Raw genomic sequence first — 22166 nt, forward strand, 5'->3', positions numbered from 1 at the left:
CATTGTATTTCGGTGCTGGACTGCCCCTGGGCAGGACAAAGACTGATATGCAAATGGATATTTCCCGTCTGTGAAAGGCACAGTGAGTAAAAGCAGTGGCTGCGAACTCTCAAGTGGTTAATAACCACTGAACAGGTTATCATGTCTGTTCTTGCGAGAGAGGGGCGCCCGCTACCTTTGTAAAACTATTTGTTAAGGAACCTGGGATTGGTAACCCTAGGTCTCCTGGGGGCAACCAGACGTGGTCTCCCTCTCACTGTGCTTAGAGAGGCATCAGCTTCACCTCACTGATGATCCCCAACAAGGGTGAAACACGTGTATGGGGTTGCTGGTGGTACTCTCGTTCAGATTGGAATTGCCATTGTATTTCGGTGCTGGACTGCCCCTGGGCAGGACAAAGACTGATATGCAAATGGATATTTCCCGTCTGTGAAAGGCACAGTGAGTAAAAGCAGTGGCTGCGAACTCTCAAGTGGTTAATAACCACTGAACAGGTTATCATGTCTGTTCTTGCGAGAGAGGGGCGCCCGCTACCTTTGTAAAACTATTTGTTAAGGAACCTGGGATTGGTAACCCTAGGTCTCCTGGGGGCAACCAGACGTGGTCTCCCTCTCACTGTGCTTAGAGAGGCATCAGCTTCACCTCACTGATGATCCCCAACAAGGGTGAAACACGTGTATGGGGTTGCTGGTGGTACTCTCGTTCAGATTGGAATTGCCATTGTATTTCGGTGCTGGACTGCCCCTGGGCAGGACAAAGACTGATATGCAAATGGATATTTCCCGTCTGTGAAAGGCACAGTGAGTAAAAGCAGTGGCTGCGAACTCTCAAGTGGTTAATAACCACTGAACAGGTTATCATGTCTGTTCTTGCGAGAGAGGGGCGCCCGCTACCTTTGTAAAACTATTTGTTAAGGAACCTGGGATTGGTAACCCTAGGTCTCCTGGGGGCAACCAGACGTGGTCTCCCTCTCACTGTGCTTAGAGAGGCATCAGCTTCACCTCACTGATGATCCCCAACAAGGGTGAAACACGTGTATGGGGTTGCTGGTGGTACTCTCGTTCAGATTGGAATTGCCATTGTATTTCGGTGCTGGACTGCCCCTGGGCAGGACAAAGACTGATATGCAAATGGATATTTCCCGTCTGTGAAAGGCACAGTGAGTAAAAGCAGTGGCTGCGAACTCTCAAGTGGTTAATAACCACTGAACAGGTTATCATGTCTGTTCTTGCGAGAGAGGGGCGCCCGCTACCTTTGTAAAACTATTTGTTAAGGAACCTGGGATTGGTAACCCTAGGTCTCCTGGGGGCAACCAGACGTGGTCTCCCTCTCACTGTGCTTAGAGAGGCATCAGCTTCACCTCACTGATGATCCCCAACAAGGGTGAAACACGTGTATGGGGTTGCTGGTGGTACTCTCGTTCAGATTGGAATTGCCATTGTATTTCGGTGCTGGACTGCCCCTGGGCAGGACAAAGACTGATATGCAAATGGATATTTCCCGTCTGTGAAAGGCACAGTGAGTAAAAGCAGTGGCTGCGAACTCTCAAGTGGTTAATAACCACTGAACAGGTTATCATGTCTGTTCTTGCGAGAGAGGGGCGCCCGCTACCTTTGTAAAACTATTTGTTAAGGAACCTGGGATTGGTAACCCTAGGTCTCCTGGGGGCAACCAGACGTGGTCTCCCTCTCACTGTGCTTAGAGAGGCATCAGCTTCACCTCACTGATGATCCCCAACAAGGGTGAAACACGTGTATGGGGTTGCTGGTGGTACTCTCGTTCAGATTGGAATTGCCATTGTATTTCGGTGCTGGACTGCCCCTGGGCAGGACAAAGACTGATATGCAAATGGATATTTCCCGTCTGTGAAAGGCACAGTGAGTAAAAGCAGTGGCTGCGAACTCTCAAGTGGTTAATAACCACTGAACAGGTTATCATGTCTGTTCTTGCGAGAGAGGGGCGCCCGCTACCTTTGTAAAACTATTTGTTAAGGAACCTGGGATTGGTAACCCTAGGTCTCCTGGGGGCAACCAGACGTGGTCTCCCTCTCACTGTGCTTAGAGAGGCATCAGCTTCACCTCACTGATGATCCCCAACAAGGGTGAAACACGTGTATGGGGTTGCTGGTGGTACTCTCGTTCAGATTGGAATTGCCATTGTATTTCGGTGCTGGACTGCCCCTGGGCAGGACAAAGACTGATATGCAAATGGATATTTCCCGTCTGTGAAAGGCACAGTGAGTAAAAGCAGTGGCTGCGAACTCTCAAGTGGTTAATAACCACTGAACAGGTTATCATGTCTGTTCTTGCGAGAGAGGGGCGCCCGCTACCTTTGTAAAACTAAAAAAAATACAGGTTAGATGGGTTGTGGAATCAGGTGGATACCATATTTGCCATCAGGTGTTTCTCCCCCACTCTCTGAGGACCCCCTATCCAGGTGATCCTCCCTCGCTTGTCCACACCTATGTCGGGATCCTTAAGCAATGGCCTTTCCCTGACCACCTGAGTACGGGATCCCCGGGAAATATGCTGTATTCCTGGTGTGAAAAACCAGAGGGTGTTTCACAACCTGAGTTCATTCTTCAGGATTTATACTTTGGTAGGCAGTTGATCCCTATGACACCACCTGTATCTACTGTCACTGGGCTTTCAGATCATATATTTTTATCGGTTGGTTTCTTCAAGAGAGGGGTGTTGTTTCTGAGGGATGAGATAATCAGATAGTGATATCAGGCGTGAATATGAGATAAACTGGATTAATCATTCTGCTGAACAATATTCTGTTATTGATTTGATGCCTACATATTAGCAGCATGCTGTAGGACACAATGTGGGATCATTGGTTTGAACAACTAAAAGATGGTGTGAAAACTTGGGAAAATATAGGTGTTGAAAAGAATGCGTCAGGGCTATTGCTCACTATCCCCTGATCTTTGTAATTTTCACGTAGTGGAAATATTCAACCTACATAAATTAAAGAACCGTCCAATCACATCCTAACAATTCTTTGAAGGCCCCCTTATCAACAACAGATGCTCATAGCACTTCTGTTTTGAGTTTCTGGTGATTATGTGTTTTACATGCACCCATGGTAGAATTATAATTTGGAAAATTCAAGACACACTTACAAAAGGAGGTGGTAATGGAGGTGGTGGTGGAGTCAATTTTGGAGGTGTTGATGTGGCCTCCTTCTCTGCTTCATGGACTGGCGTGGGTGTGACTTGGATTGGTGCCTTTGTTGCTGGTTCCCCACCTTCTTCTTCAGGTGGGGGCCAAATCTGTTCCAGAGCGGGGCACTGGCCAATATCTGCATTCTCAAAGTACACATTCTCAGAAAAGTCCATGGGCCTGGAGAGAGGGAAACAATTGCTACAGTACATCAGATGGTTTAAAACCCTGGGGGATGCAACTGTTCGTTATTTTCAACGTACAAAAAATGTGTGCTGTAAAGAGAATAAATAAGATGTTCTGGATAATACAAAATGCAACAGCAGAAAGTTCAGCAATCTCAAATGCTACCTAAAACTTCCCTTATACAGTGAAGTAGTTTGGGTGGTTTGCCAGGCTGTTGTGATTTTCCCCAGCATTCACAATCGACTTGCATCAATGCTAACGTTAAACTGTGTCGCATTATTTTATATCATTTATATAGTAATGGGGAAACTAGCCCACCAGTCAGAGTATGCTTTGGGACGATGGCTCCTATTGTATACATATAGAAAAAGAGGCACAAGCCTCTGTATTGTAAGGTTGTTAGGATGGCATTACAGAGTGTGAGTTATGCTGTAGAGAGTAGGAGAAGAGCTAGAGGAAGAGAGCCTGGAGAGTTTAGCTATCAGGAAAGATAAAGAGCCAGAGGGGTCTCCTGTTTTCACAACAGTAATTACTTTGAAGTAATTTGCTTTGAAGTAATTACTTCGAAAATACTTTGAAAAATACTTGTTGCTGTGGGCTAAGGGGTAAAAAGGGGTGGGGGGGTTGCGATAGAGGCAGTAGTGAAGACGAAGGGGGCATGGGAGGGAACCCCCAATTTAAACAGTAAATAAATACGTTCAAAGTGAAATTTTGAAGTAATTTCTGCAGTGGCAATGACATGGAACAACAAGATGGGACTTAGCCAAGTGAGAGAAACTAGACTGGACTTGATGCTCAGCTTCTTAGGAGGCTCTTAACATGAGAGGGAAGCGAATAGCCACATTGGGCTCTAGGCCATAAACGGGATCTCAGCCCAACTAAAGAAAGTTGCAAAGGGGTATAGAAATGCCATGTGGCGGTATGCAAATTCTTCTCAGAAGTACCCAGATAGAATGGGATGAACCCCAGTTGAAAGTTAGCTTTATTCTCTAGTCTCCTGCCTCCAAGGAATTTGGAATGTAACTAGGGAAATGGATATTAGTTTCCTTTCAGAGTCTAGGCTCTTCCCTTTTTCCCTTCTGCCTCTCACGTTTTAAGTCAAGAGGGGAATTCTAATCAGTCTTATGTACCAAAGATTTACCATCCTCTACTTTAACTTGAAGCTCAGGGTGAGGAAACATGAGCTCTAGGGGGGCCACAATGCAGGGTGAACCCACCCATAATGAAATTGTGAAATTGTGGACTGTACTGTCCTCTCCTTAAAACTGGACCCCACAAGGGAGTGCACCTTTTCGGTAAGCAAGACTTTTGTTGTTGTTATTACTGATCTAGAGCCAAATCAGCCCATCCTGTTCACGCTGATCCATATTTCTATTAAGGGGAAATATCAGCATAAGACCTGTTGTATTGTATCCATGTGTATGAGTGTTCTGTTCCTCCCGCCTCATGACACTCGGGACACCTATTATGTTTGTTAAACCTGCTATCACATTTTTCTTCTGTCTCATTGCCCTTCCATTTTTGTATATAATGCAGAAAGTTTTGATACACACTTTCTTCTTTTTTGCACTCTGTAAAATTAATCTTCATGCTTTATAAAAAATAAATTGCATTGCATTCATACTACATGTGCAAAAACATCACACAAATATATCCAATAATCCCATGTGAGAATAACCCATTAAGTGTGATGGGGTTGGGCTCATGACTCTGCAAGTGGGGAAAAGGTACCCCTCTGCCCTGTTTTTGGAAGCCTACCAGGCTGTATGCCAGAGGTGATCCTATACCAGAGGCTGAGCGAGTGACAGGCACTGAGGAAGGGACAGCGGTACCAGCAAAAACAAACAATGCATAGCCACTTTTCTGGCGAGAATTCTCTTCTATTGTTTTTTTCAGGACAGCAACTCCCAGGATGCATCTGGGCATAACCAAGAAAATTCAGACCAGAACTAGCAGATAGATTTGAGAAGTTAAATAGAAGGGAATGAGATGTTTCTTGCCAAACAGAGATATGACGCCAAACTTACCAACCCAGATGGATCTCAGGAAAATGGTGGAGCAACACATTTTTTTTTACCAAGAGTGAGAAGGGACAGGCGAGATGCAGACATCCTGCCCAAACAGAGCTTAAGTAAAACCCATCAGCATATGAAGAAAGCCACAAGGAAAACAAGCACATGGCTGCTAGCCTGCAAATAGAGATTGAAAAGGGGGTGGAGCGAAAAGCCTATCTGAAGCTTTCCAGGGAAGCTTAGACAAAGATTGGCCTGGGGAAACAAGCGACCCGGGAAACCAATAGGAGGGAGGGAGGTTTGTTGAAGGGTTGTTGGGGGGAGATCTAGGCTATAAAAGACCAGCCATCAGATTGAAAGGAGTTCGTGTGAGATTAAGAGGCCAGGCGGAGGACAGATGGTGGAGTGTTGCGAAGACTGTGGCAATGTTCGGAGAGAGTGCAGGTGATGCATTGTTTGTGCATTGTGTGTAGGAGATAGTGGTGCCAGTTGAGCTTAGTGTGGCGAGGATGGTGTAAAAGGTGAGTGAAACAAAAGTGAGAGATGGAGAGAGAGAGGGGGGGGATAAGTGTAGCCGTATTTAGAAAGGGTGTGTGAAGGAGAGTGGGAAGATTGAAAGATGGTAGTAGTTGCAGGGAGGAGGGGGAACGTTTCTACTGATCGTTCAGCCTTTCTCTTCCAGCTAGTGTAGTAGACAGCTTTTATTGAGTGCGAGAGGGCAAGGGTGCAAGTAGTGTGAGGGTGGCAGAAGTGAGGGGAGAAGGGAACAGATGAGAGATAAAGAGGTACAGGTAGAGAGAGTGGGAGACTAGGAGGATAACAGAGTTGGGAAAGTGGCGAGAGTGGGAGACAGAGAATGAGAAGGGGAGAGACTGGAAGAGAAAGTCTTGGTGAAATCGTGCAGTAAAAAACAGACCAAGTGTTAGGAAAACCCAAAGGTCTTATTGGAAGTATTGGAAATTACATCATCCTTATTACTTAAAACAGAAACCAAGATGGCTGCTATTTGGTTACCTTTTTGTGAACCAACAGCGCAGGTCTAGTTCTCCTCAAGATGGCGACCTCCTCTCTCCCAGTACCATACCTTTCCCGCACGGGAGCAGGAAGGTGCGTCGCTACTCGCTCCACACCTTGTGCAGCCACTTGTACCACACTCACTTTATAAGCATTGCTCTTACCTTTCTTCCGTTCCAACTACGGTCATTCTGTTCTTACTCTCCGTTATATCCACCTTTTTCTTCCTTTCCTCCATTCTGCTTCCTAGCTTGCCTTTCCTTCAGTTTTACTGACTTCAGCCCCAATTATTACCTCTCGAGCCCGCTCTTTTACCACAGCTCCTTTGCCTCTGGTGTTTTCCTTGCGACTTTGCTCCTGTCTCACAGAGTCTTCTAATTACGGCAGACAAAGCTCCTTGCCGTATTCTTCTTCACTGACGGCAAACTACAGTATACGGCATTCCAGTTTCAACGCTGCTGAGCTTGATTAACTGAACACCTGCAAGAACGCTGACATCAGGTTTTATTCCCCAGAGGGTTTCCCGAGGGTGCCGCCCACGAGGCGCTGGGAGCCCAGATTCTGGTCTCTTCAGCGCTTTCTGGGAGGTATTCCATTACTTCGAACTGAAGACCAGAAAAGAAATACCAGTGTAAGAAGAGACCGCCTCGTGAGTACTAATTGTTGTGCTATCGTTAAGAGATAGCGACGCCATGGATCAGCAAGTACAACAATTAATCACAGCAGTCCAGGCTCTCAACACAGAGGTACAGTCATTAAGAAATGAGAACAATACATTGCGTCGATTGGTTACTTCCCAAACTGAACTACCTCCAGGACCTTTACCGATGGGGAAGTTTGACAGCAATCCCAAAAGGCTAAAGGAATACCTGGATTCCCACCTTTTTTCCTACAGAGCGAGCCAAGGTCAGTTTTATGATCTCCAACATGTCCGGCAATGCCCTGGCTTGGGCCACTCCCCTTGTTACCACCTATAACCAATTAATGGATTCAGTGGCAGGATTCATAAATAGCGTTCAGGCCATGTTTGGCAGAAAGGAACTGGTGGTCACGGCCCAAGAACAAATCCTGGATTTAAGGCAAGGAAACACTGACCTCCTCTCGTTTATCACTCAGTTTAAACAATTAGCCACTGAAACCGCATGGTCAGACGATGCGCTCATTACCATTTTTAGATGAAATGTTTGTGAAGAACTGAAAGATGAATTATCTCGGGGTCCTAGACCCCAAAACTTGGCTGAATTGATATCTCTGGTCCTCCAGATGGATTATCGGATTCAGGAAAGAATCTCTGAAAGACGCAAAAGTCGGAATAAAGTGTCAGTCTTTGTGTCGCGTACTGAATCCCCGAAAACATCTAGCAAATGCGACGATGGTGAGCCCATGCAAGTAGGAACCCCACGTGGTCCATTATCACCTGAGGAAAGGCTCAGAAGAAAGACAATGGGGTTGTGTATGTATTGCGGTTCTGACAAACACACCTTACCCGACTGCACAGTAGCACCTCCCCGACGCTCGGGAAACGAATCCGCCCATCCATGAAGGGAACCATGAACGGGTACTGTAAGAAAAGTTCCCTGGACTGTCTGCCTACCTCTCAAAATATGGTAGTAATACCGGTTACCCTTCAATTTCAAGACAATATAGTGAGAGAGGTTCCTGCCTTGATCGATTGCGGAGCTGCAGGATTATTTATAGACTCTGAATGGGCCAGACAAAACCGATTCCAACGGCTAACCAAATCCATTTCAGTGCCAGTAGAAGGAGTTGACGGAAACCCGCTGCTCTCAGGACCCATAAAGGAAAACACCTTGGATATTACCATGAACATACATAGCTTCACATCAAGAAAGGATTGTTTTTGACTTGATAAGGGCAGCCCTTTATCCGTTGATTCTGGGGCTTCCTTGGCTGGTAAAGCACAACCCGTACATAAATTGGACTGCTGGCACACTGTTCTTAGAATCTGAAGGCTGTCTTTCTAAATGTTTACCCAAAGGGGCGGTGGGGTTGTTCACGGCTCCCCACCAAGAAGAACCAAACTCCAAACACCAGTCTGTTTCTAATCTGAATATTCTACCAGAATGCTACCAAGAATACCATAAAGTCTTTTCCAATGAGGAATTCAAAGAACTCCCACCTCATCGCAGTGACGACTGCTCAATCGAAACTCTTACCTGACAAACAGGTACCTTTTGGTAGAATGTATACCTTATACGAACCCGAAAAAGAGGCCTTAAAGGAATACCTGCAAACCAACCTCCATCATGGATTGATCACTGAATCCAAAAGCTCAGCAGGCGCTTCACTTTTCTTTATCCCTAAAAAAGACTGCAAGGAATTAAGACCTTGTATTGATTACAGGGGTTTGCATCAAGTGACCCGCAAAGATAGGTATCCATTGCCGCTTATTTAGGATATCCTAAAAGCAGTCAGGGGCGCTTCTCTTTTCACAAAATTGGATTCACGAGGGGCTTATCACCTCATCAGAATAAAACAAGGGGATGAGTGGAAGACTGCATTTTGCACCCCCTTTGGACATTACGAGTATAGGGTGATGCCTTTCGGTTTAGCTAATGCTACTTCTGTCTTCCAAAGATTTGTAGACCATCTTTTTTTCGACTTACTCCTGCATTCCCTTATCGTCTATTTAGACGACATTCTCATTTTCTCAAAAAATCTACCAGAACACATTCAACATGTGACAGAAGTTCTGAAAAGACTGCAAGATAACCAGTTGTATGCGAAGCTCGAAAAGTGTTCATTCCACCAATCCACCATACCTTATCTGGGCTATATCCTTTCCGCTGACGGGGCAGCTAGTGATCCAAGAAAGGTTGAGGCTATTCTTCATTCGAAGACACCTCATAACACTAACGAAATACAAAGGTTCTTGGGATTTTCCAACTTTTATATTAAATTTATCCATAGATTCTCCTTAGTTATCAAACCACTGACCTCCCTCCTCAAGAAAGGGACACGATTCTACTGGAACCAAGAAGCTCAGCAAGCTTTTGAATATCTAAAAAAAGCCTTTACCTCTGCACCCATCCTAAGACTCCTGGATCAGTCTCGTCCTTTCATCTTGGAAACTGATGCTTCCTCTACAGCTATCGGAGAGGTACTTAAACAGAAATCGAGTAAAGGAATTGAACATCCAATCGCCTACATGTCCAAAACACTTACATCCTCTGAGTGCAATTACGCTGTTTTGGAAAAGGAATTATTGGCCATAAAGAGAGCCTGTCAGGAATGGAGACACCTTCTGCTAGGAGCAAGACATCCTGTATTGATCCGGACTGATCACTGAAATCTGAAAGCTTTGCAAAATTTCGAGTGCCAAAATAGTCGACAAGCCCGCTGGGCTTATTTCTTTTTATCATATGACATGATAATTACCTATATTCCAGGAACCAACAACCAAATTGCAGATGAGCTTTCTTGCAGCTCTGAAGCAGAGGATATTTCGGTTACAACAGAAAAAATGTTTCCCAAAACTACATTTATCCACTTTGTTTCCTCCTTACTACAGGAAGTTCGAGAACAAATTCAAGGCATTTCTCAGCAAGACATAAACCAATACAATCTAACATCAGAAGATGGATTGTGTTATCACAACGAGCACTTGTACATCCCTAAGCATGACCTTAAGCATAAAATCCTCCGCCTTTGTCATGATCACAAAACGGCAGGGCATTGAGGTATTTCTACCACTCAGGAATTGATTGCTCAGTATTTTTGGTGGCCAACAAAGATGTAAAGGTCTATGTCGCCTCATGTACAATCTGTCTCCGATCCAAAACCCCCAGAAGACTACCTATGGGTAAGCTCGTTCAGCCGATGTTACCGGCATAACCTTGGGAAAAGATTTCTACGGATTTCATAGTGGATCTTCCTCCTTCATCCCATTATACCACCATAATGGTAACCATAGATTCGTTGACCAAACAAGGACATTTCATACCAATGGCTAAAATACCCTCTGCTGCTCAAATTATTCAGTTCTTCTTGCATACCATTTTTCGCCTACACGGACTTCCCAAAAGTATCCTATCGACAGAGGACCACAATATGTCTCTGCCATTTGGAAGAACTTGTGTCAATCCTTGGGAATTCAATATAGCCTCACTTCTGGATACCATCCCCAATCGAACGGCCAGACAGAGAGACGTAATCAGTCATTAGAGCAATATCTATGCTGTTTTGTCTCAGCATCACAAGATAATTGGAGTTCATTGCTGCCCTATGCTGAATTTGCATGTAATAATGCGTTTCATTCTGCCATTCAGATGTCTCCTTTCTATTGCTCCTATGGATACCACCTATTGCTCCTATGGATTCCACCCTTCTGTGTTTCCAACTACCTCACCACCGTCCACTAAAATACCTTCAGTGGATGCCCTTGTTGATAAGATACAGACTGCTCACTCCACAGCTCTTTCTGCTCTCACGGAAGCTCGGTTTAAGGCCAAACAACAAGCCGATAAGAAATGATCTCAGGAACCTTTCTACAAGACTGGGGATCAGGTATGGCTAGCATAGAAATATCTTCCCAGGCATCTAATTCCTTCAAAACTCTCTCCTCGTTACTTTGGTCCTTTTTCAATTATCTCGGCCATAGGAAAGGTGGCAGATCTTATTCAATTACCCAAAACCTGGAACAGAATACATAATGTCTTTCATGTTTCTAAACTGAAACAACATATTCCTGATGGTTACCAGAGAAAACAAACCATCGTTCCTCCACCGATTCTCACGCCTGAAGGGCCAGAATATGAAGTTTCAGAGATATGTGATTCGAGATATCATCGAGGCACTTTACAGTACCTAATCGACTGGAAAGGTTACGGTCCTTCTGATCGCGCTTGGGAACCTGCCTCTATGGTACATGCACCAGCCTTAAAACACAGATTTCATCGCACTCACCCTTGGAAACCTGGACCAACATCCCCGCGGTGAGGGCATACTGTTAGGAAAACCCAAAGGTCTTATTGGAAGTATTAGAAATTACACCATCCTTATTACTTAAAACAGAAACCAAGATGGCAACTATTTGGTTCCATTTTTGTGAACCAACAGCGCAGGTCTAGTTCGCCTCAAGATGGCGACCTCCTCTCTCGCAGTACCATATCTTTCCCGCACGGGAGCAGGTAGGTGCGTCGCTACTCGCTCCACACCTTGTGCAGCCACTTGTACCACGCTCGCTTTCTACGCATTGCTCTTACCTTTCTTCCGTTCCAACTACGGTCATTCTGTTCTTACTCTCCATTATATCCACCTTTTTCTTCCTTTCCTCCAGGCTGCTTCCTAGCTTGCCTTTCCTTCAGTTTTACTGGCTTTAGTCCCAATTATTAACTCTCGAGTCCGCTCTTTTACCATGGCTCCTCCGCCTCTGGTGTTTCCCTTGCGACTTTGCTCCTGTCTCACGGAGTCTTCCAATTACGGCAGACATAGTTCCTTGCCGTATTCTTCTTCACTGACGGTAAACTATAGTATACGGCATTCCAGTTTCAACTGCTGCTGCGCTCGATTAACTGAACACCTGCAAGAACGCTGACATCAGGCTTTATTCCCCGCAGGGTTTCCCGAGGGTGCCGCCCACGAGGCGCTGGGAGCACAGATTCTGGTCTCTTCGGCGCTTTCTGGGAGGTATTCCATTACTTCGAACTGAAGACCGGAAAAAGAAATACCAGTGTAAGAAGAGACCGCCCCGTGAGTACTAATTGTTGTACTATCATTAAGACCAAGGTTAACCTTCAAAAGTCCCAGAAGGAGATGGATAGAAAGGGCCACACCCTTTAGGTTCTCTGTCAAGATTAGGAAGACTTAGTAAGAGTTACCTTGCTTTAGAGTATGTCAGAGAGATTTGGGGGGGGGGGGTTAGGGTCACCTGAGCTAGGGTAGAAGGAGCCCAGGGGGAGGTCGAGAGAGCTGTAGCAACCTCTTTAGTTTTAACCATCTAGGTCTTCCCAGACCAGTTTTTAAAAACTTTAATAAAACACCTTGAAACTATCTTTTTCTGTGGATTTCTGGGGCTATTTGAACCAGGAGATATTACTCAGTCAAATATTTCATAAATCATTCCCACTTTTTACTCAACTTTTGAAATCACCCTTGAGATGTCATTCGCTTTATCTGTTTAATGTATTTGCAGCTTCTCACGTTTCCAAATGGACACTCTCGCGTTTTGGAAGAGTAATGTATGTCCCAAAGAAAGAGGACCGCGTTTGTGGGAATGCTCAATTGAAGCTAACGGGAAGATTTGAAGAGTGCAAACACATTGATACAATTAACAGTGTAAAGTTGAAGTGCGAAAATGGGGAAACGTACGTGTATGCAAGAATACAGAAAGTAAAATCGGACAGTGAAGTAATATGAATGGAGAGGGGGGGCCAGAAGACTGTGAAAAAGATGCAAGAGGGACGAAAGGAAAGAATAATGTAAATAAAGGGTGCGAGTGACCCAGAAAGACAGAAACAAGTACAGAGGTGCGTGATAAAGTGGAAGAACTGTGCAAGAGGCACGACAAACAAAAGAAGTAAAGGACAGTGCAAGTGTGCACAACAAAAAGGGAAAGGAGCAGATGAAAACAAAGATAGGGGCAAGAGGGTCAGAGTGGTCGCCCAGAGGAAAAGCAAAGAGCCTGGCGTTTTAAAAAGCCTCTGATTTTACCACATGAGAGAGGATGGCATGTAAGAAAGAATATATATATGAAAAAGGTGCATCCTGAATAGATAAATTGGTGTTTGGAACTAGAGGGGCCTAAGCTTGGGGAAGGGAACTCTGAGGCCTATTGAGAAAAGTAGACTTTGTGTTTTGTTGGAAGAGGCCTGAGCTTGGGAAAGGGAACCACCCTGAGAGGCCAGTTGAAGAATGAAAAATGAACAAGTTGAAGCTTGGGAAAGGGAACACTGATATTGAAGGTATTGGAATTCACTGTAAGGGCCCTGTGGAGAAGGTCTTTCAAACAGCCCTGTTCAGTGAGTACATCTTTGTGACATTGACCGAATTTCACCTGGTGAGAAGGCCACTTGAAACCAACTATGGTTTTGCCATTTTTGTTGAACCACTATTTTCCCTTTTCTAAAAAGACCTCCTATCAAATTTTTGTAAAGCGTTATTAGGTTTAGACACAGACTTTTGTTTTGGACTATTGGACAATGACAGTCATTAGAAACAACAGTTAAGGGAACCATTCCTTTAGAGTTAGGGCCAGTCAGTCGTTCCACCAACTCAGGAACCTTAGATTTTAGGAAATAACTGATTTTGCCCTCTGTGCAGTGTGAGGCAAGCATGGTATCAAGAGAGAGAGAGACTCAAAAGTATTCGTTTTAAAACTTGTTCTTAAGACCTTTCATAAATTATTCATGAAAAGGCAACCAAATGTGAGGACTCCTCTGCACCTATCGAAAAAAACGTCAATATTTCCAAATATGTAGGTATTATCAGGAAAGGTTGCCAAAGGAATTTATATTTCATATGGTTCGTCATTGCTATTTATTTGTATAATACCTAAACCGGATCAATCCGAATCTTTAATAGCCCTAATTAATTTGTGCAGGCTTCTTTTGGGGTTTAATTTCCCCACAAAAACCACAAACCTTAAAATAATACCATTCATCAATTTATGGATACCCCTATTTATTCTGGTGAACAGGCAGCTACATATGTGCAGGGTTTTGCGAAGGAAAACCATACTAATTATATGGATTCATCATATTTGCATTATTGGATGCTTAAGATGTTACCATGTATTTATTCTCTTCAATTAGATTAATGCTTGGGATATCCTTTACTTAGCTACTTCTGTCAATTACCAATCTGAATTTCTAGATATCTAAGGGCCCAGTATACTTGTCTATATTCTAAATCTCAGTTTGTTTTTGAGCAACAGTTTATATCCTGCAAATGTTGGAAATGTTGATGCCCTCTCAAAGACAGGTGCAGGTTCTAATGAGGATGTGCTGATTTTGGCTACACACCTATCGGAGCATGATATTGATATTTAGACCTGGTTATATTCTGGCAGTTCCTGATCATATGGACAAAGGGTTCCATATAGATTGCAAAAATAAAAAAGGTGATATCGGATGCTACTGCCCGGTTGCCAGGGTGATGTCTGCCTTGCTGGAATGCCTCTATAGGTAATTTCTTTCATTGCTATGAGCTACACCCAGTATGCTCTGATACTGGTGCTGAGACTCACACAACTGCCTACTACAGATAGACGCAGTTGATTCAATTTAAATGTTTTTAGTATTACAAAATATTATGCAGCTGGGATTCCTCTGTAGTTGAGACATCAGTTCAGGCTATGGTGAGATTATAATTCTCAGTTGTGTTGTAGCCCAGCCTTAAACTATTTTGAATTAAGTGTATACTACCTAAGATTCTATGTCAAGACGGAGGCGAGCATTAAGCTTCATCTTCTTTTATTTTCCACTCTCCAGCAGTTTCAACAAATATAACTTTGTAAACTTTTTCATTTTCTTTTTTTTCTTTTTAAATTTAACAAAAACTTCAAGTCCCATGAATCCTGTCGTCCCATAGTCTCTGGCCATGTGACCTAGTCCTTCCTGTCCCTTAGTCCTTCCTCTTCTTTTTCTGCTCTCCGAAAGATAAGTACAGTTTTCTTGGTGCTCTGTAACTAGGTGTTTATAGTTTATAGTTACGACGTGTTAGCAGTACTGTATAGAACGTTATGATTTATGTTGTTATATAAACGCGCAGCGTTTTATAGAGAATTGTTTGATGGCGTGATAATTTAGTGTGAGAGGGACCCGCGGCCCTGTGCCGCACTACCGGCACCCCAGGGGCCTGCAGATCTCCTCTTCACGAGGCCTGCGGCGCTTCCACACACACCAGGAGCGGGCTAGCCCCCACCCTTGCAGGGGCGGAGCTTGTCGCGAGCGGGAAAGCTCTTCTTCCCCGCTCACGTACTGCGTAGGCGGCCCCATCCTCGGAATTCAAGGGATTCTTTGTGGAGGCCGCGCTGAAGAGCAGCCCCGGCCTCCACCCTTGTGGAGGAGGAGCCGGAGTACGACCGCAGCTCACGTAAGGAGGGATTCCCCTCCATACTAATATGAGCGCCACGCTCGCATGACAAGCCCCCTCCCTCGGGGGGAGGGGCCTATTTCGAAATTCTCCAGTGCGAAGGAGATTTGCGAGTGTGTAGCAATACGGGGTAAGAATTAGCTCTGAATTTACTGGCATTCTGCCTAGCTTCAGCTGGTTTTTCCTTTACTGAGCTTTCAGTGAGTATTCACTCAAGGATAGTACAAAGAATCCCTAAGAAGATCACAGTTTCGTACTGGCAATAAAGAAGGTGCAGCCTCATAAAGCGAATCAGTGGATGTGCCACTACACCTTTCTAAGGTAATTTCAAGGCACCTGTCAGCACAAGAGATGTCCAATTTTGAATGGAGTGATGAGGAGGCAGGCTATGAAGACCTGGTCCACAGTTTTAAGGAAGTGCAGGGAGATTCGTTGTCAGAGGCAGTAGCTCAAGGAGTTAGACCCTTACAGGAGAGATTCAAGACTATTGAAATCTTTTTGAGCAAAAATGATTCAAGCACCGAAGAAAGCACGTCCACTAGGACCTCATCGAAAGGTCCAAAGCGGTGTACCAAGGCCCGGAAGAGCGGCGACTCTTCTGACCCCCCGGGCCAGATGGAAGGGGCAGGTCTAATAGCCCCAGAGGCTCCGGACGCTTTCAGTAAGCTCAGGGAAGCGTTCATGAGGAAGACACAGGTGCCGAGCCTCGAGACCCCCTACCCAGGGGATGACAATATGGGCAGCAGAGAGGAGTACTCACCAGAGGAGGATCTTCAAGAATCCCCAGCCTCCTCACAGGAGGAAGCAGATAATGAAGGGGACGAGGAGAGCCAGCCTCCTCCGAGGAAAAAACTACAGAAAATGAATAACCTAGAGGAGGAGGAAACATCAGATATGTTTCAACCAGAAGAAATCCCAGATCCTCCGAATGTGTACCCTCACCGAGGGTAGCTAAATATATGACGCAGAGGTTGCGTAAGGCGCTAGAGAGGGAGGTCAGGCAGCGGATGAGAGCGGAGTGTCCCAAACCGGATTTACCGGGCAAGGTGGCAGAAGCACCAGAACTCGATCCGAAGATGCTCTCATTCGTCTCCAAAGCAAACAGAGATCCCAGGAAGGGCATAGACCGCTCGTGGAAGAACTGCTAGGAGAAAGTCTTGGACCTGGCGGGTCCTTTAGCGAAGATTATGGACATGGCAGAACGGGCCAAAGACACGGGGGAGGAAGTGGACCCCGCAGTCCTGGCCAACTGGGCGCAGAGGGCCGTATGCCTCTTAGGCAACGCAAACTGCGCAATCTCTTCAGAACGCCGAAGAGGCCTTCTCAAAATCGACAACAAACTAGGAGACCTGTCGTCGTATGAAGCAGGCGAAGCGGCGCAAGGACTCTTATTTGGCGACACGTTTGGCAAGGAAATGGGGAGGTTCGTGGGAACCTTTACCTCATTAGAAAAGGCCCAGACCTCAATGAAAAAGATCTTTCCCGGGAGAGTTTTTATAGCGGGACCGGTCGGTCCAGAGGCCGAGCAACCGATCGCTATCAGACGTTCAAAAGGCCTCAAGGAAACAGGAACACCTACTGGGAGAACAGGCATCCTGATTCATTCTTCCCGGCTAGAGGCCGTTTCCCGAGAGGGAGGAGAGGCAGAGGACACAACTTCCCCGCAGGTGAGAACTTTCGCATACCCGCCAGTTGGGGGGAGAACAGCGCTATTTAGGAAAAACTGGCGCTCGCTTTCCAGCGACGCCTGGGTCCTGCAGACAGTGAATGGCATGCACATAGACTTCATAGAGACTCCCATTCAGAGTCATGATCCCCGTCCTCTAGCCTCGACCCAAATAGAGAAATGTCTATTACACACAGAATTGCAAAAGTTAGCAGAGAAGCAAGCGATAGAGCAATGCGTATCGCCCCCAAAATTTGTGAGCAGGATGTTTTTAGTCCACCGGAAAGAAAAAGTAAGGCCAGTAATAAATCTAAAAAACATGAACGGTTGGGTAGTCTACAACCATTTCAAAATGGAAGGGACGCATCAGCTCAGAGATACTCAGGCAAGACGATTGGCTAGCGAGGATAGACCTAAAAGATGCATACCTGACGATACCAGTGCACAAAGAGTTTCGCCCTTTCCTAGCATTCGACTGGGACGGGCAATTATGGCAATTTGCTACGATGCCTTTCGGGCTGGCATCAGCGCCGTGGGCGTTCACGAAGATCATGAAACCGGTAGCAGCAGCAATCAGAGAGAAAGGGATTCGGATGATTATATATCTAGACGATATCCTGCTGATGGCAAGCTGCAAGGAGACTCTCCTTTACCAAGCCGACTGGGTGGTGAAGCTCCTGTCGTCTCTGGGTTTTTTAGTGAATCAGGAGAAGTCAGAATTGAAACCAACCAAGAGGTTAGAACTCCTAGGGTTTATCGATGGATACCAGGACAGCTACTCTAGAGCTTCCCGGCAGGAAGATACGAGACATAAAAAGGGAATTGAGAGCACTCCGCACTGTAGCTCGAGTGGTAGGCTTATTAGCTGCATCGATACAAGCGATCTTTCCAGGCCCACTTCATTATCGAGCCCTGCAAAGACTAAAAATAAAACATTTACGACAGGGCCTGCATTATTACCACCTAGTTCAGATCGATCAAGAATCCAGGACAGAACTACAGTGGTGGTTAGCGAATATGGAAGCATGGAACGGAAGAGCCATCTTCGGCGAGCGTCCGGATCTGATAATAGAGTCAGATGCCAGCCGAGCAGGCTGGGGAGCCTTATGCGGGAATCTCCAGACAGGTGGGAGATGGAGCGTGGAAGAACTCCAGCTTCACATCAACTGTCTGGAATTGTTAGCCGGATCATTTGCGATCAGGGCTTTCACGAAAGGAAAAGTGAATTCCTGTATTCTGCTGAAGATGGACAACATCTCAGCAGTCAGATACATAAATCATTTAGGAGGGACGAGATCCAGATTGCTAGCGGAGATAGCCAAGGATTTCTGGCACACCTGCCTGGATTCTGGGACTTTAGTGAGTGGTAGCCGAGTACCTGCCAGGTTCGCTGAATGTGATAGCGGACTGGAACTCCAGATACCTCTCGGACTCCAGCGATTGGATGCTGGATCGGGAGACATTCCGACAGCTGGAAGAACTGTGGGGACCGATTCACACAGATCTGTTTGCGTCCAGACTGAACGCTCAGAAAGAAAGATTCTTCAGCTGGAGGCTAGACCCAGCAGCAGCAGGGGCGGACGCTTTCCTGCAAGACTGGAGAGAGCAGACTCTCTACGCTTTTCCGCCATTTATAATGATGAGCAGGGTATTAGCGAAAGTGCGCAGAGAAGCAGCGAGCCTCATAGTAGTAGCTCCGCTTTGGAAATCGCAAGTTTGGTTTCCGACGCTCATGGAACTGCTAATAGACTACCCGAGATTATTACCTCAAGGAGTGAACTTGCTCACGGACCCAGCTGGGTCATTTCACCCTCTGAGAGTGAAGGGGACGCTGCCGCTGATGGCGTGCAGGATAACAGGAGATGCTGGAATCTCCCAGGAATTTCGGCGCAGGCTGCAAGCCTCATCGCTGAGTCCTGGGCACCTTCCACCAGAAGGAGCTATGACGCAGCTTGGAATAGATGGTCGACATGGTGCAGAAGGAGAAAGATTCATCCCGTTTCTGGCCCTCTAGTCGAAGTGCTAAACTTCCTAGCGGAATTATTACAGGATGGTAAAGCTTACAGGGCTATAGGAGTCTATAGGTCCGCAATTTCAGCAGGGCATCTGCCGATAGAGGGACTTCCAATAGGAGAGAATATAGCAGTGATAAGACTGCTGAAAGGGATTAGATTTAGGAAACCTCCACAGCCAAGATACGAAACCTTATGGGACGTTTCCACAGTGCTGAGATTTCTCGCAGATTGGCCAAACAACAGATATCTGTCTCTGGGACAGTTATCCGGAAAACTGGCTATGCTCCTGTGCATGGTATCATGCAGGAGAGTAGCAGACGTGAAGGCTCTAGAGATCAATAGAAAGTCTTTTGGTCCGGAAGGAGTGACATTCAACATAGTTAGAAGGACAAAGACAGACTCTTCATCAATCACTTACCCGTACATGCCAGATCACCCCAAGTGGTGTGTAGCAACATGTATTAAAGAACACGAGTCTAGAACAGCAGAAGTGAGGCCGGCAGGGATAACCCAGCTTTTGATAGCACGCAGAAAACCACATAAGGGAGTAGCTACCGCCACAATAGCGAGATGGGTTAGAGACATCATGAACATGGCTGGCATCGACATGTCCAGATTTGGGGCACATTCAGTTAGAGGAGCGATGGCCTCGAAAGCACTAGGGCAAGGCGCAGCGTTGCAAGACATTATGAAAGCAGCAGATTGGGCTAGTGATTCAACGTTTAGAACGTTCTATTTTAGACCGATTAATACAACAGCTGATTCAGTAGTAAAAAGCTTTGAACAAGCTTAATGCTCGCCTCCGTCTTGACATAGAATGAAGATTCCCCCTGCTAATAGCGTAGGGAGCTCTTGATTCTATTAAAGACAAGGAGGTGAGCATTAAATTCCCGTCCCGAATACACAAGCAGACACAATGTTGAAATGAATGACTTGATGCACAGTTTATAATTAATATGATTATTCCTTCCAGAATAGGGTGTGTATTCCCCGCCCTAATATGTACTTTTTGTTTTCCTCCTGGCATTCGGAGACGAGCAAAAGAACAGCTGAGACGATTAAAGGATAGCATTGCCTGGAGCGAGCTAGCAAGTTCAAGTGTGAGAAGTCAATCCGGCACTGAGCAGAAAGTTCGGAACAAGTTGACAAGTTGGTTACACAGTTTGGGAAAAGATTGCAGTTCGAGCAGTCAAGAAGAGGAAGGACTAAGGGACAGGAAGGATTAGGTCACATGGCCAGAGACTATGGGACTACAGGATTCATGGGACTTGAAGTTTTTGTTAAATTTAAAAAGAAATAAAAAAAGAAATGAAAAAGTTTACAAAGTTATATTTGTTGAAACTGCTGGAGAATGGAAAATAAAAGAAGATGAAGCTTAATGCTCGCCTCCTTGTCTTTAATAGAATCAAGAGCTCCCTGCGCTATTAGCAGGGGGAATCTTCATTACTGATGCCAAACATGTTGCCAATATTTGAGTAAACATGTTTTTGTTGAAGTTCAAAAGTGAGATTAGGCAACACTTGCTGTCATGAAGTAGAGGCTATATTCTCTTGCTCTCAGGCATGAACTCAACTGTGCGTGACAATTTGTGTATCTTTTTTTTAAACCTCCTCGAAGATTCCATTTTACCAAGCTGCTTTGTTTGATGATAATTCACAGAGTGCATTCATATTGTATTTTCTGAGATATCAGCCAATGAGCCTGCCTGTGCCCGATGATTCAGCTGTGGTACCATAAAGATTTAAAATATCGTGCATAACCAACTTTCTACCTCAGATTTATTTAGGCCCAGACACCAGCAGCAGGAGACACTGATGCCTTGAGCAGAGCAGCTGTGGCCCTGTACACCAACATCCTCAGGTGTACGATGCTGTGTGAGGAAGGAGGTGGGACACAGACTGCTGCAGAAGGATACAGGTCCACCGGAGTCATGAAAGAAAAGAGGGACCATGCATTACTAGTGAGACTGGCAGGGCGAGGAAGCCTACACCAACTGTGATGAATCCATGGAATTCATCCCGTCTCCACAAAGGGGAGCCACCACCGTTGGGACAAAGTAGGTGAACCTGCTATGCTTAACACCCACCCATGGGATAGGGCAAGTGGGATCCCACTGGGCGTAACCACCCAACCTTAGGGGACAAGGAATCTCCAGGCAGGATTTTTACTCATCCCCTACTTAAAAACGGAATCCCATTTGTTTGTTGGCTAAAAAGAAGTTAAGCAAGGCCCTTTAATAATGGACAGTGTGGTTTCTGACTATATATATATTATATATGTATGTATATATATATATATATATATATATATATATATGTGAGTGTGTGAGAGAGAGAGAGAGAGAGAAAACACGAACTGTGGGAAAAGGGGGGAGGGCTTAGACCCCTACTTTTCACACTTTCCATCCCACCCACACATCCTGGGGCCAACTGAAATTTAGATTTGTTAGGAGTAGATGAACATTACCCTAAAAGATGGGCGGTTTTAAGGAGAGGGCGGAAACAGGAAGGGGTGGATTGTATGGGTGAGGGCAACATTGGCAGAAGGAGGGGGCCCAAGAGACCAGGAAGAGGAAAGGACGGACAGAGTGTGGAGTGAGTATGGTATTGGAGGAGTGGACGGTGGTCTGCAGTGTGAGTTTGCATGTCTGAGTGGCAAGTGTATAGAAAGTCTAGTGCAGAGAGTGCATGTGAAGTGCATGGTAACACGTTGAAAGGTAAGTGTTTGAGGGGGTAGCAGGGGAGGATAATAGTGGGTGAAGCAGAGTAGTAGGGGCAAAGGAGAGTATTAGGTGGAAGAGAGCAGTAGTAGGTGGAGAAGAGTGGTAGTAAGGAAGTGTACTACACTGAGGTGTACGGATTGGTTACATCAAAGGGTGGAGGTGAGGAGGTGGAGGAGGTAAACCTCTGAGGGCCAACAATGGTGGGAGGAGATGGGGAAGGGTAGGTCGAGTAGAAGGGACAGGTAAGAGTGGGATGTGATCGGACCTGAAGGAATTGGTACTAAGTGACTGATCAGCACCTACGCTAATTCCGTCCCCCCCTTTTTTTCT

At 45.6% G+C, this 22166-nt stretch overlaps 1 protein-coding gene across 7 annotated transcripts in view; it reads right to left on the bottom strand.

Moving 5' to 3' along the window:
- Nucleotides 1-22166, bottom strand: part of LAMA2 (laminin subunit alpha 2) — a 3027572-nt gene that overhangs the window by 202467 nt on the left and 2802939 nt on the right. For all 7 annotated transcript variants that reach the window (XM_069607473.1, XM_069607470.1, XM_069607476.1 and 4 more), the window contains one exon: nt 3128-3347. In XM_069607473.1, the coding sequence (XP_069463574.1) occupies nt 3128-3347 (220 nt within the window). The remainder of the gene's footprint in view (nt 1-3127; nt 3348-22166) is intronic.

This window comes from Ambystoma mexicanum, chromosome 4q (genome assembly GCF_040938575.1).
Source record: "Ambystoma mexicanum isolate Mex_15411 chromosome 4q, UKY_AmexF1_1, whole genome shotgun sequence".
Taxonomy (NCBI): domain Eukaryota; kingdom Metazoa; phylum Chordata; class Amphibia; order Caudata; family Ambystomatidae; genus Ambystoma; species Ambystoma mexicanum.